This window comes from Nestor notabilis, unplaced genomic scaffold (genome assembly GCF_000696875.1).
Source record: "Nestor notabilis isolate BGI_N333 unplaced genomic scaffold, ASM69687v1 scaffold3615, whole genome shotgun sequence".
Lineage (NCBI taxonomy): Eukaryota > Metazoa > Chordata > Aves > Psittaciformes > Psittacidae > Nestor > Nestor notabilis.
The window spans coordinates 35,566-50,694 of record NW_009928680.1 but is presented as its reverse complement, the minus strand read 5'-3'; the positions used below and the strand labels follow the sequence as shown (position 1 = coordinate 50,694).

The 15,129-nt window shown below is 40.0% G+C and overlaps 1 protein-coding gene across 1 annotated transcript in view; it reads right to left on the bottom strand.

The window, feature by feature from the left end:
• MADD (MAP-kinase activating death domain) overlaps positions 1-15,129 on the bottom strand; it is a 52,498-nt gene that overhangs the window by 15,165 nt on the left and 22,204 nt on the right. The window contains 11 exon segments of the mRNA XM_010014618.1: positions 1-46; positions 954-1,064; positions 2,134-2,239; positions 3,462-3,582; positions 3,992-4,054; positions 4,598-4,706; positions 4,953-5,111; positions 6,505-6,588; positions 7,108-7,205; positions 10,216-10,269; positions 14,915-15,121. The exon segment at positions 1-46 is cut by the window's left edge and continues 74 nt beyond it. Of these exon segments, the coding sequence (XP_010012920.1) occupies positions 1-46; positions 954-1,064; positions 2,134-2,239; positions 3,462-3,582; positions 3,992-4,054; positions 4,598-4,706; positions 4,953-5,111; positions 6,505-6,588; positions 7,108-7,205; positions 10,216-10,269; positions 14,915-15,121 (1,158 nt within the window).

Genomic DNA, 15,129 nt, shown 5'->3' with positions numbered 1-15,129 from the left:
GGTGGTGGCGCCTGCCACTGGGTCTCACAGGGAGTTCCCTTCCATTCTAGGAAAAAACACGCAACCATTAATCAACTTTGTAACCAATATCTCCTGATCTACTAGAAAAAAGTCCATTAGGTGACACTAGAAGCATTTTCAACAAATTAAAGAAAAAAACAAGTATTTTTAACACAGCTGATTTGAGGCAATTTTGGACAAAGCCTTAAGCAAGATACTCCAGTAAGTTTGGTTTCAGCAAGTGTGACTCTCAGTTATCACAGCTTACAACAACATCCATGCGGTACCATACTCAGTATGGGGTACTGAGATGTCTGGGTTCCAGTAACATTGCAGTAAACTGGTCTGCTTTTTCCCAAATAATCGTAAGGGAATTTTGTGTCCTTCCTGTGCATAAAACTAAATTCCAAATGTAAAAATGCCTTGAAAAATTAGCTTTCAAAGGGCCTAACTTGCATCCACCCTGGTGATGGCTGTATTAAAAGCTGGCTAATTTTATTAACTTTAGTGTTAGCCTAAATTCTTAATCAGCATTACAGGAGGTAAGGTTTATTCTGAATAGCAGCAGATACTAGAAACAGTTTTGTATAGAAACTGATTACTACAAGTCTTGTAATGACCTAGAAATCAACTAAACATTTGTTACAGTCATAGTGAGAGAAATGGTTCTCACCCTCAAAAGTGGTATTAAGAAAACAACAGAGTACCATAGAGCTGTGGTACAGTCATGTTTATACATACTTGTATTGCAGTTCCAACTGATAACTGTATAACAATGTTATAAACAGCAGCATACAATCCCAGTCTTTATTTATATGAAGGCAGCATTTAATAATTCAATGTAATTATCTGCAATATGTTTCAATGAGTGTTGCAGAGCATTTTCAGATTAATTTTCAGATAATCTTTTTCCTCCAGTGTAGCTCCCACAGATACATCACTGTTTGACTTACCAGATTGGCCAGTTTGTCTAGAATATCATTTATTTGCTGGCTGTGCACCAGCCCAATATGTGACTTCCCCATCAGACGACGCACCTTTTTCCTAATATCATTCTTGTTCACCTATAGGGCAAATATCAAGACAGTTACGAACCCTTCTTTACTCATAGGTGCCACCTTCTATCTTAATTAAAATACCAAGGTGTTGGGTTTGGCAGATTATGCTTCCCTTGACAGCTCAGAAGAATTCACCTCTCTAGTTAGCCTTCCAACTTTGCAGTTCCTACTAGAAGCTGCCCTAAGATGAGATACCTTGGTACAGTCTTTAGCCTCTTAAAGCTTTCACTCTAACTGCTTGAAGAAATCCTATGCACAAATAATAGGTACCAAGTTCTAGATCCACCACCTTCTATCCCAAACCTGATAGTCAGGGGTGGGAAAAAGTAACCATGACGAACAAAAAAACCCCACCCCAAACCAAAACCACCCACAACCCTTCTTTTGCCCAGTTCTTCATCCCATCCTCACTCTTGAGCATCTCTGAAGAGGCACTGAAAGCTGCTGCACTGGACAGCACAGTGCATCAAACCTGTTACAGGTAAAAATCAATGCACCTAAGCTACTTTTAAACATTACAAGAATTTTAGAAGATGGATCTTCCAGTGACTATGAGGGGGGTTTGGACTATCTAAGAAATCATTGAGACTAAAAGAAAGATATTGTAAGGAGCCACCTGCAGCATTAAGGTGCATATAGACAGCCTAATGAATGAGAGAAAAGGGTTGCTTACTAGTAACAACAAATTTCATATTAGTTATTGATACTCCTATTCGCAATCTCCCCATATTTGGAATTTGCAGCTGTGAGGAAATCAGATTAGAGGATGCTCTTTATTTAATTTCTAACCCATACTCTTAAAAAGAAGAACGGACTCTGAAGTTACTAGTAGAAATAACAGATTTCTATTTTTAATGGCAAGGTATGTGCATACCTATGGCATAGAACTGCATAAACTCAGACAACATCTCTCAAAGAATCTCCAGGTACTGAAGCCATTTTTCCATTAAAAGTAGGACATTCTTTTTTACTTCACTGTTCTGAGCTCCATGGACAGAGTTGTATGGTTTCAAAACAACACCAACACAATATTCTGCTTAAATCTGAGCAGTGATCTATTAAAGAGAAAAGTCACCTTTATCATAAGCATATAAGCAATCATATTATGCAGCAGCGTAGCCAACAAGCGGTCCTCATCATCCTCCAAACGCTTTCGATCATGTTCTCCCAGGGAAAGATACCTGCAAGAAGAGCTAGATCTGAAACAGACTCAAAGGCATAATTAACCTAATTTACTAAAGCACTCTGCCAGTGCTTTAGTGAATCAGACATTTACAATTATATAATGACATAAATGCTTAGATATTTACAAATAGAGCACTATTTGTAAAGTGTATGGCAAATAAAACCTCCAAAAACTCAAAGCCAAATGGGCATTTTCCAGTAAACCACTGTGATCGCTAATTAAACATTCCCATTAATTATTAACTGGTTGAAGTACATAACATCTGCTCAGTTGGAAAGCTCTCAGTAATCTGCTGGGCTTATCCATTTCCTGGATCAGTCACAGCTCCATGACAATTACACCTGCCAGAAGAGGAACATGAAACTCAGTACAAGCTACCCGCCTTTAGAGCTTAAATACAGCTGCAAGGCAGGAGTCAACTGATGAAGGAAGCAAACAGACACTCTCTTTTTCCAATAAGGTACCAGCAGATTGTGGACAAACCCAGTTTTCAAACTAGCACCCTACAGACTAGTTGTTATTTTGCCTTCCAGATCCCCTGTTACATGATTAGCATGGGTGCAGGTGGTACAGCTGCAGGTGGCAGATGGAGCAGGGAATGATCTGATATTAACAAAGCGGGGGGGGATGGGGGAGAGCAAGCAAACATAGATCGACATCTTAAATGTAGTCCAGCTTTAAGCAACCACACAGATATTTCTAGAGAGTGGTTCCCCTATTTGCTTTTTTGTTTGTTTCTTTTAACTACAAACTGTGAAGTAAAAACACCTCTAAGTGACTTTGCATTCTGAGAAAACTCAAGGTGCAATTCCTGAAGACATTTCATTCTCTCACTTTGTGTCACACACTGATAATCTTCCTTTACTCCAGAATACAGTCATCTTGCCACAGAAATTTCCTGCTTTACTACTGATCTAGCCTATTCCATCCATTCATACTGTGACTGTGCTTATGTTACCCATCTCTCATGAAGTATCACCTCTCCACGAGAGTTAAAAAAATAGATGTTGCAACTGGAGACAAGATTCTAGGATCAGGAGATACTGGCCAGCACAGAGACAAAAGACTCACTTTGGAACAGTCAGGTATAGTAACAAGGTTTACAAAGTGACAATAATATGTTCAGCAGAATTAAAATTATTATATTATTAACTTTTATTTTACTATTTGATCCCCAGGTGCAATGAGGAGGAAAGAGGTCTGCTGAAGAACTTTACCTGTCAATCATCTCCTGAGGTCCCTGGTCCATCCCCATTCCTTCTCTTTCTAACATCACAGCATCCAAAAAGGCATCTTCCCAGAACTGCATCTGGTCCCACAAAGTTGAACGCTCTTTGCCTGTGCAATGTATATAAAAAAATGAGCATTTATTCCATTTACTCCAGCCAAATACTTGAATTCCTGTTCCTTCCCACTCCTTCAAAATACCACAAGCCAACACACGAGTAATGCTTATTAAAAAAAAAGGTTACTTTTAAACCACAAGCAATATCACAACTGATATTAACAGTGGTTTAAAAAAGTGCAGAAGAGAAGACAAGACTTATGTCTCAAGCTAATTCACAGCATAGTCTTCAAACAAGGGTTTGAAAAGAACACAAAAGTTCCTCCAATCTCTATTCTTTAATGAATACACCTTCTTTCATATAGTGTTAGCACTGGCCAAGGAAAACAGGAATATCTCACACACACACACACACACAGATCACAGCAAACACACAGAGAAGTGGAAAGACAAGATTATTACTCATAGAGAAGGTTTCCATTGCAGCATCCTCTAACTGGTCCCAGACAGATCCTTTATCCCTACCTGCACCATTCGAAGCAGGTAGGAACGATAAGTGGAAAGGATGAAAAACACAGGAAGAGAGAGCTCTTGATTAACAGCAAGTCCAGATGAAATACATTTCAAAAAAGTCAATATACTCCTAATCCAAGGATACGCTCGAAGGCCATTAGTATTTTAATGTATTCTGTTCAATGACTTAAGCTGAAGGATCTTTTATTCAAGATCAGTGACACCTTTTAACCTCTCATGCATAGCTAAATAAGTTCTTCAACCCTTTTTCTAACACCTTGAAGAATTCATATGCAAAACCACCAAGAGGCTTGGAGAAACTACATTCTATGCAAAGTACACCACTGACATCCATCTCCTCTTACCCTTATTCAATCTCTGCAGCAAATCTTTGGCTTTACTCTTTATGGCCTCATGCACCCTCCTAACAGCATGGACAACAGTAAGTGGTTAAAAACAGTCCCTGGGAATGTAAAATTCCAGTCTGCCCCAGACATGGCTCCACCCAAACTTCAGCCTAAAACATCCTGTCCAAGCAAAAAGAAAATAGTTTACCCAGAAGTCCTTCATAGAGATAGACACGTTGGTTCCCATCCTCTGGAGCTCTCCCTGGAGTGCTGCCTTTGCTGTCCTTCACACTCTGCTTCACATTGTGAGACTTCGCCTGAAAACAGCAAAAGAGGCATTAGGGTTAGGAAATTAATAAAGGACATGGGTCTATATAAAAATACATCTTTAATATTTTAATATTGTAAGTCATTGCTGATTAACCCTTAGAATTGAATCAGAGATTCTCTTCCATACATACACACGCATTGAAGTGACTATTATAAATAAGAGAGTTAGTAAAAATGCTAGTAGATTTAACAGAAAATAAAAACAAAAAAAGGGAAGTCTGCAATGCCCTTACAAAGATGGAGCTGGTAGCAGAGTTTGTCTCAATTTCACTGTCTGACACAGTGCCTCTGGATCCGGCCAAATTGCCACCGTTTTCTACACTGGGACCATCACCAGCATTGCTGCTCAAGTCACTGTCTGCTCCTAATGTCTCTCCAGAACTGTTGCTAACCTGTGGAGAAAAATAAAGCAGTTACCTTTAATAGACAAAGACACTGCAGAGACACAAGATGTAAAATGTTTCTTCTTAAGGCACAAAATAAGCAGTACAACTGAAGGCCACGTTTTCCTTTTCTCCTTCAGTAACATCATCTTTTATCAAATCCTACTCCGCAGAAAAAGATGAAGAGAGATTCAAAAAGCCCTTTTAGGAAGGGGCTGTTTAGATTGGAAGAACTGCTTAGAACTGTTTAGATTGGAAGGGATCTGTTAAGATCACCTACAGACTTAAGGCACAAAATAAGCAGTACAACTGAAGGCCACGTTTTCCTTTTCTCCTTCAGTAACATCATCTTTTATCAAATCCTACTCCGCAGAAAAAGATGAAGAGAGATTCAAAAAGCCCTTTTAGGAAGGGGCTGTTTAGATTGGAAGAACTGCTTAGAACTGTTTAGATTGGAAGGGATCTGTTAAGATCACCTACAGAACCCCCCCCCCTGCTCAAGCAGGGTCAGCTAGAGTATGTTGCTCAGGACCATGTTCAGTCAGGTTTGTACAATGTCCACAGATGGAGAATACACAGTATCTCTGGCAAACTGTCACAGTGTTTGACAACCCTCAAACTAAAAAGTGTTTTCTTGTGCTCAGGTGGAATTCCTTGTGCTTTATGTTGGAACTTCCTGAGCTTGGAGGAGGGCATAGTTGAATATTAACCAGCTTTTCTAGACCCCTCTTTTATCTGGTGCGGTATCCAATAGAATACAATTTCTGTGTTCGTTGGAGAAAGACAATCAAAGCATTATTCTTGTTGACAGGCTGAGAAGAGATCCTGGAAAGCCAGATATTCACAGGTATGCAGCAGGTTTGACAGGTAGAGAACAACAGCTAAAAGGAAAGTTCCTTGGGTTTTGTCCCTGGAATCTGCTGTGTCAGAAAACATGTGGTAGGGAGAAGGCTCCTTCTCCTTTTTTTTTGCTACCTTTCCCTCTAGGGCCTATACTTGATCAGAAAGCAAGTAGGCATCATTTGATATGATTCAAGTACTTTAAGATAATACATCAGAAAGTTTGTTCTTTTTCTGATCTCAGGCTACATTTCTAAACATTATTCTTTAGAGATGGTTTATACAGAACTAAGGCATATTCATAGAATTATTGCAATCCACCAATATGTAGGGATACGTAACAGCGACAAGCACCAAATACGAAGGATGCAATCTGTTAACAAAGCACTGTGTTCTGACACTCATGTTTGCCACACACCCAGATATCTGGAGAAAGAACTCACAGACACACATGATGCATGTGTGACAGCGTGCAGCCACACCACACAGAACATAGGCATCAAATGTCCTCCTCCACTTTAGCAAGCAATGACTTAAAGATTTCACTTTGGCCACATCCTACCACTGTGCTGACTTCAGAATCCTGGCTTGTACTTCGGACCATAACTGCTGGTCCTCCACTGGGAATAGAGTCGAAATCACTCTTCTGCAGTCAGAACATACACAGGACAGGAAGAAAAGTCACATTAGTTTTTATCTTAAGGAGGGAACATCCCGTTCCTCTGGGTCTTGAATCACACACGCTCCCTTGGTTTAATTAGGCAGCCAAACAGAAACTATTGCCTCCATGTCTAAAAGATCATGGGGTCATAGAATCAACCAGGTTGGAAAAGACCTTTAAGATCATCAAGTCCAACCTTTACCCCAGGACTGCCAAGACCACCATTAACCCATGTCACTGAGGGCCTCATCTACACGTTTTTATGTAGCCTCATCTACATCTGCAGTTTGTGAACACTGTAGGGACAGTGATTCCAGCACTACCCTGGGCAGCCTGTTCCAATGCCTGAGCATCCCCTCTGTGAAGAAATTTTTCCTGATACACAATCTAACCCAGGAAAGGGGGAAGAAATTTTACACAATGAGCCTTTCAAGAATACTCAAACCTGAGAAGCTGAATCCTTTCTCATACCACATAAATAAAGCAAGCATAGGAGCCACTGACCTGAGAACCTGAGGCCAAACTGAGGCCACTGTCTGCACTGATTTGGGATTTCTTCTCATCCGTTTCTCCTAAATCAAAGTGTTTCACACCTTCTGGCCCTGAACAAAGGGAAAAGTAAATGATTACTGTACCAAGAAAGAACAGTATGACAGACAGCAGATGACAGACTGAAAGCAGGAACAGTACCAAGAAAACCAATTTGGTTTCTCATTCCTTGGATTTAATTACTTGTTTTATTCCTTGGTACTGTGAACACAAGGCCAGCAGGACTCATCTGCCATTCTTCAAAAGTTAGTTTGAATTTCAAATACTCCAAAGGCATAGTCCAGGAGTGACTATCACTAAACAGTACCTTTGTTAGTCACTCAAGAGAGAAAACAGGACACACAAAAGTCAAGTAGCTTCCAGTTACAAAAAAAACATGCAGAGCAGTTGCCATTCAACTCTAGGAAGCCACTTCCTTTATTCTTGGTAAAATAAAGGACACCTAAAGTCAAAATCCTTTTTTGAACAGCTAATTTGCTCCAAGTCTAGGACCGAGTTTGTAGGTTGCCTGCAGCAACTATCTCCAATCAGGCAACACGTGGCAAGGACTTAAGAAGCGACAATAGGTGTTACACCAGTAAGAATGTCAAGGCAGAAGCTTGGATGATGCTGTACTTCACAACATTCCCCAATTACATTAACAAATGGCTCTCCAGAGTTGACAGTCACATAGGTCAGTAGTGAGAGAGGGAATCAGCAAGCTTTAAGTCATGCATTCATTAACTCGCCGATCCGAAACAAAGAAGGGGAACAAGGACAGAGAACTTTATGTTCAGTTTCCCATGCAGCTCTAGAATCACACCATCTATTGTCCTCTGATGGGATGGCAGAAGGAAGAGAGAATGATGGGCAGGTAGAGCCTGAAAAGAAACTTGGATAAGCACTGAACAAGGTAAATAACGAGGCAAGGAAAGAATGTGTTACAGACTGTAAACAAAATGTCACTACTCTCAGAGAGGGGAAGAGGCTGAATGCAACACTTCTGCCATATCCATATCTGCCAACTATTCAGTAACAGGAAGACATGATCAGCAGCTGCAATATTTGTGTTATATACCCATGACCATATCCAGTATTTCTAAGCAAACAATGCCACTGATCACAACAACCTGGAAATTATGAACATGTTTGTATTATATGTAATATTAGAGAGGGTAAGACAGCGAAAAGGAAAGAAAAAGGGAAGGGAGGAGAGAGAGAGAGAGAAGGATAATATACAAAGATTTGTGGGAGTGAGTTTGAGATGGTATGTAAACTCATGAATAGCAAAGCCATAAGCGGGCTGTGCAGACCATACCAACTTACTACTCAACCACCAATTCTCCATTTGTGGTGTCTAACAGAAAGTGTTCTTCATTTGCTATAGTATCCTGCCTCTAAATCCATCTGCCCCAGTTACTGTAAATCAAATCATCAAAGATTCTAACGAAGAGAAAGTATAACCCAAATTTACAAGAAAAAAGGAAAATAACTAAATGTATCCTTTCTAAAAATTTGGAATCTAATTTTCCACTGAAATATACATGCTCACCTCTAGAAGTCTATTTGCACTCATTCACCATTTCTAGTTCCAAATAATGATGCAGACAAAAGTTTTACATCTCATTACTACAGTAAGAATACTAAAATTCAGCTGTCTGGTTTAAGCAATTTCAGAGTTCCCTGCCCCAGCACGTAATTCAGATATGTTTCTGGCAATCTGACTTTTAAAGCAAGTGCAACTGACTGAAGCAGTTCAGGGATTTGACAGTGGGGCAATACTGGTAACTGAGTTCAAGCAATACAATAACCACAATCACATTGTTGTCACTATCGATTTACAGGCACTTACAAACCTCCCCTTCCCTTCTTTATGGAGTTGTACGTCCAATACACATAAACCACCTAAACCTCAATTTATCCTTCCCAATGTAGGCACCTATGCAAAAGGCCCAGTTTGGGAGAGTAGGTGCGTGCACATGCTATGTGTCTCTCACATATACTCCTACCTCAGCAGAAAACAATTCACATCTTGTATGTAGTAAGCTGTACTGCAGAGCTGCCCCATTTTCCCCATTCTCTCTGAACTAACTCCAGGTGCTCATTTGTACTTAACAGAAGTATTTAACTGAGGAGCCTAAAAGGTAGCAAATCCAGGCCAAGTCAGAATATCAGGAATTCTCACCCATTCATCTTAGTTATTAATGCTCCCCAGCCTTCAGCCTGTAAAAGGGGCATCAGCTCTGCAAAGTAGAAACTACACTTATGGTTACACCTACCACATTGTGGTTATTATAAACTAGCTACTGTCCTTCTGTCATATGCCCCTATTTACAACAGCAATAATCAAAAGAGCAAAACCTCATATTATACCTGCACATAATACATAGTCAATAATTCATTCAACAACGTATTTCAATAGATGTTAAGATTTATGTAGATTTAGGCTATTTAGACTCTGCAAACAGCCTCAGATTATTTCACTCCTCCTTTAATATGATGTATAAAAACCAAAATCAGGTTGATTCCTTATTATGAGGCTTCACATACACCTTCTCTCTCCCCCTCAAAAGTATTTCTTTTTGCAGACTGACTGTGATCCTCAACTATTCATGATTGATGCCAGGTAACAAAATTCATTAGTCCATGGCTTGAAAGAACAGAGAATTCTTCATTCTAGTAACATTAAATCAATCTATTCATGTCAAAGACCTGTTAAGCAAAACTGGTCTTTAACTTTTAAGAAAGAAGATCTTAAGTATCTTAAAATCCTTCATATATATCTGATATGATGAGGATGCAGAATATCTGCTTCCCCTTCTTTGAAGAAGGCAACAATCAGAGGAGGAAAAAAAGAAAAGAAAAAGAAAAAGGAAAAAAAAAAAGAAGATACATTTGAACACAATTTCCCCAGGGCAAACGGATTGGTTTGGTGTCCTCTATAACTCAGGCTTTCTTGGCAGCCCTTTGTTGTGGTGGGTATAAAAACTGTGTGCCAGAGATGCAAGCTCACCCTGCACCTGGGGAGTTGGCAGTTATGGGGAGGCTGGAGGAGTCAGTTTCTATGGTTTTTAAATTCCTTACTCGTTTTTTCCAAAGCTTTTTGCTTTTTCACTTCCTGGTGCTTGTTCCACAATTCTACCCAAGATGCATTGAAAGCAGGAGAGAAAGAGAAAGAGTCAGCAGCTGGTCAGACAGGTGAAAATGGGGACAAAAAATGGAAACAAAAAGCCCACCCCTTCATCTCAAAGGAAAAAAAAAGGAAATTCCCAGCACCTACTGAGTGAAGGGTTAATTAACACCATTTTACAGGAAATCAATGTTAGGACTCGAGCACTGATCGAGCATCATCTCTCGTTTACAGAATTCAAATGTGAGAGATGACTTCATACCAACTACAGAAAACCAGCTCTTATGAACACATATAATGCAATTCATCACCTTTCCTGGGAAAGGCCTTTAAGATTGTCAGTTATTCCTCCCAAATGTAGGCATCACAGAAGCTCTGATTAACAGAAACATTTTCCTGTCTCCAGTTTGTATCATTGAAAGGAAAAGGCACAAAACCAGCAGCAGTAATTCCAAGAAAAATAAAAGTGTAGCTTAACACAATATTTAACCAAAATTAATAGCTTAATAACACCACAAAGTTTACAAGTACAATGATGATCTAAGAGCAAACACAGTAACTGCTTGGCTCAGCCTATCAACTAGTCCTACATGGAAAAAGCTGAACTCTGCATCCACTTGTTCCTACCTGGGTATAAAGAATGGAAAGTAGGGAAGAAGAAGAAAAATGAGGAAAATATCAGTCATGCTTAATGCCAAACTCCAAAATTCAAACTAGGTCACAGCACTCCAATTGAGTCAAGGAATCCCATAAGAGGATACAAAGCAGAGAAAAGGGAAAAAGCCTGAAGTCTGCATGCACCCTTTTCATTTGAAGCTTAGCCCCTAGACAAATAGTGATGAGACACTTGCATTTTCCTATCATATTCCTCAACCCTCTGAACTGAAGTCATCTCTTCTGCTCAGAAACACCAGATCATTCCAGGTGCTGGCCTGTTGGCCAAAGGAAACATTTCAATCTGACATGCTGAACTGACTGAGTGCTGGGCACTGTCCTCTCTCACAAGGGTTTTTAATGCTGGGAATGCTACAGAGGAAAATACTCTCAGAAAAGTGGCAAAGGGAAGAAAAAGGAAGTATAATGTTCTCTCCTGTTCTGCAAGGGAACTTGCTAAGCAAATAAAAGGTCACTCTAAGTGTGTCAGAAACCCATCCCACCCTGCAAGTGGCAGAAACGATGGCAAGACAGGCTCTAAAAAAGCTCTATTTAGCAAAATGTCTACTGGAGAAATAAATACATAAAAGGACAGTGTTACAACTGTGGAGGAAAGCTCCAAAGTATTACAATTAGACACATCAGGAGCAAGGCAAAGGTAAACAAGGGAGATAAAGCTAGAAAGACAGCTGCTAGCCAGCTGATTCCTGTATCTGCTTCATGATTGATGGATGTTCCTTCAACTTTCATAAAGTACACAGATGGATAGAATAAAATTCCTTATGGATCCAAACAGCATCATATAGGCTTATCTAGCTGAGCACACACTGCCACAGATAGCAAACTCTCTAAGATGTACTGAATTTGGTTTTTAGAAGACTTTGGAAACACCTGGTCTCTGAAGTGCTCAGTCTATCAGGCTTTACTATAAAGAGCCACAATACCTGCCATTCAATTACTTTTAGCTGACTTGCTCGTTAATTCAGGACAGAGTATAAATCTTGGAACATTAAAAACAGCCTACATGGTCAAATAAGAGAAGGGAAACCTCAAATAAACTCAAGGGGCATAAAACACTGTGCTTGTTTTTGTTACATGAGCCTGAACTAAACAGGACAGCAGGTTGGATCTGATGCAAAGTAGGTAGCACAGTCTTTCCTGCTTCAAAAAACTGTCAAAATGAAGTGATCTGCCAGCATGAAACAATTATTTAAAAGGTAGTAATGGAGACTTCATGAAGCACTGACTTTTTCTGCAAGTAAAATAAATCAAACTAACCAGTAACGTGAAGGGGAAGACTATTAACTGTCCAATATAAAGCCACCGGTGTCCTAACAAAAAGGCCAACACTACAGGTGATAACCATGAACCCTGGAAGTCAAGAACTCCAGAAGTAAGCAAAAAAGTGGTGATCTTTCAGGAAACAAAGTGTCAGAAGCATCATCTTCACAATGAATTTCCCAGCTAAGCAATTAGGTATTAAAGCACAGCAAAGAGCAATTCTCAACTGATACGAATCCATCACTCTTCACCTCAGAATACCAACAGCCTTCCCTGTTAGAAAGGAGCATCCTACAGAAGAAACCATAAACCTTCTGAGAAGTGGAAAAGGACACAAGCAGGAACATACCCACCCTGAACTTTGGAAGCCTGTAAGCCTCCTGGCCGTTGTTCCTGTAGTACAAGAAAACTGCACACATTCAGCTACCATTCTCTGGATCTCAGAGATGCAGATACACTAACATACACTTCATGTATGACTATTGCAGCCAGTGCTGTACATGATCTTACTCCACATGCTCATGACTTACTTTTCATTCTAGTATTTCCTCTGTAACTAGGTCAAAAGGTTAGCAGCTCAATTTTTACTTTGTCCATAGATACCAACACAGTCATTGAGAGGTTTATTTACAAATCTGCAACTTGAGGCTGTCAGCACCCTCCAAACCTCATAGAATCAAGGAACTGCCAAGGTTCAAAGGGGTCTCTGAAGATCATCTAGTCAAACCCCTCTGCTCAAAGCAGGGGCAACTAGAGCAAGCTGCCATAGGACCACAACCAGTCAGGTGTTCACTATCTCCACACATGGAGAATCCAAAGCCTTTTCAGGCAACCTGTTCCAGTGTTGCATCATCTTCAGTAAAAACATTTTCTCTCATGTTTAAATGGAATTATTTACAAATGCTTCATTTCAGCAACGTGTAAATGTTTAACAAATGCTTCTTCCCTAAAGAAGCTACTCTGCATTTCACTATAGGAGGAATTTCAGCCTACCCATGACTAACTCTGGCCCTATATATCCAAAGTGTTGTCTTATACTGAAGCTTCCACAACAGAACATAAAGGAAGTATAACAGCCAAGCAGCTTTAAATTCTCTTCCTGCAACATGAGAGAAATCCTCTTTACCTCTCGATCTCAAGGGTCAGATGAACATGGACACTACATGTTTTTTACAGCAATTTCTTAAAGACTGACTGACACACTAGTTTATGGTTCTGGGTGACAGACAAAACCAGTTAGGAATAAAAGCTTCAGGAAAAAAAAAACACTGAAGCCTTTCAAACTTTGATCAGTTTTGGTGAAACCATACCCTTTTTGTAACTTAATTCTACAGAAGTCAAGCGGAAATCATTAGAGCATCAGAACCATCAATAAGAATTTACTTGTTGCCTGTCCTTGAAGAGTGCAAATTGTTTAAGGCTAATATTCCGGCAACAGTAGTTAACGTTGCCACGTTACTAAGTAATTGTGAAAAGCACTCCTTATGATGCTTCACAACATGGACTGTCTGATCTCCATGGTTTCCATTTCTATGAGGCTTTTATTTTATCTGAGGGAAAGAAGCAGTCTCAGCAATCCAATCAAAAGAGCTCCCTTCATTCTTTCACAGAACTCAGGCCGAGCGTCTGTTCTATTCTCAGTCGTGTCAGAAGTGTACTTTCCTTTTTCCCTTTGCTGCAGGAAAGAAATAAAGTACCAAGAGCAAACAAAACCAGTGAAGTGCTGGAAATCTGAACCTCTTTTAGTTCCCTAATTGATTCTCAGCAACTGCCTCCATAGCTTACCTCTTGAAACAAGAAAGCAAATCAAGTCAGAGAGGTTCAGTATCAGTTCAGAAGGACTCAGCACCACTCAGCCTGCAGCTATTATGTGGGTATAAGGATGAATGTCTGCATTCCCTTGTCTTATGCCACACACTGCAGGTACAGCCTGACAGCAGCACACTGCTTTTAGAAGATTAATCCTTCGTACAATGATTCCATTAAAAAGTTACATTGAACAGGCTACTAGAACAAGCTATAGGAAGCAATGGCTAAAATGCAACGACTTATTTTTGGAGTTGAGAAAGAATTTCTCTCATAAAACCTACCTCTAACTTTTTCCCAGACGTAAGGAAAAGCTATGCCAGCTAAGAAATTCGACTCAAAACTTCCAGTGACCAGCCTAGCAGATGCTGTTTAGAAGGACACACATTCTATTTGCTATTGCATAGAAGGAAGATCCATCAGTCCTACTCACTGAAACTGTAACACTACAACTAAAATCTTTTTGTCAGTTTTTAAGATTACTAGTCATCAGATCCTGGCTCCCACTCCTATCAGGATGCTATCCAGATAATCACTATGTAGTCAGCAATTAGAGAACCTTTGTTTCATGTAGACGTTCCCGCAGTTGCCCTTGCCAATGACCTGCTGTTCCCCATCTCCCTTTTGCCACTTCCTGTTGCTTGAAAACATCAATCACAGAACAAAACATAAAGTTATCTATAGTGTAATGAAATTCAGAAACAATTAAGATTAGAAAGCTTCTGCGAGAAAACTGCCCTGGATAGTTTATCCAAGAGTAGAGTGAAAACACATGATTGTTCCTTGTGATCCAAGGTGTAAATGAAGCATGTTACAGCAGCAATGTAGTGTGTTAAAATGGAGAGAATGCAAATAGAACCTAATGCCAAAAGAGAAGCCCCTCCTGCACTTCACATGCACCACAATACACACCAATGGAAGCAATAAAATTCTCTTCCTTTAGACTCCTTGTGTCAAACTCCCTTGGCCCTTTGCCTGGAGGGCTCGGTGCCTTTGCCATCAGCTGAGGTACCGGCAGCTGCATCACAGGTTTTGGCTCTGCTCTTGGGGACGATGCAGGATCCTTGCCAACTGGAGTGACAGATCCATCCGTTGGGCTTCGTTTCCTCTTTTCTGGTTCTTGAAAG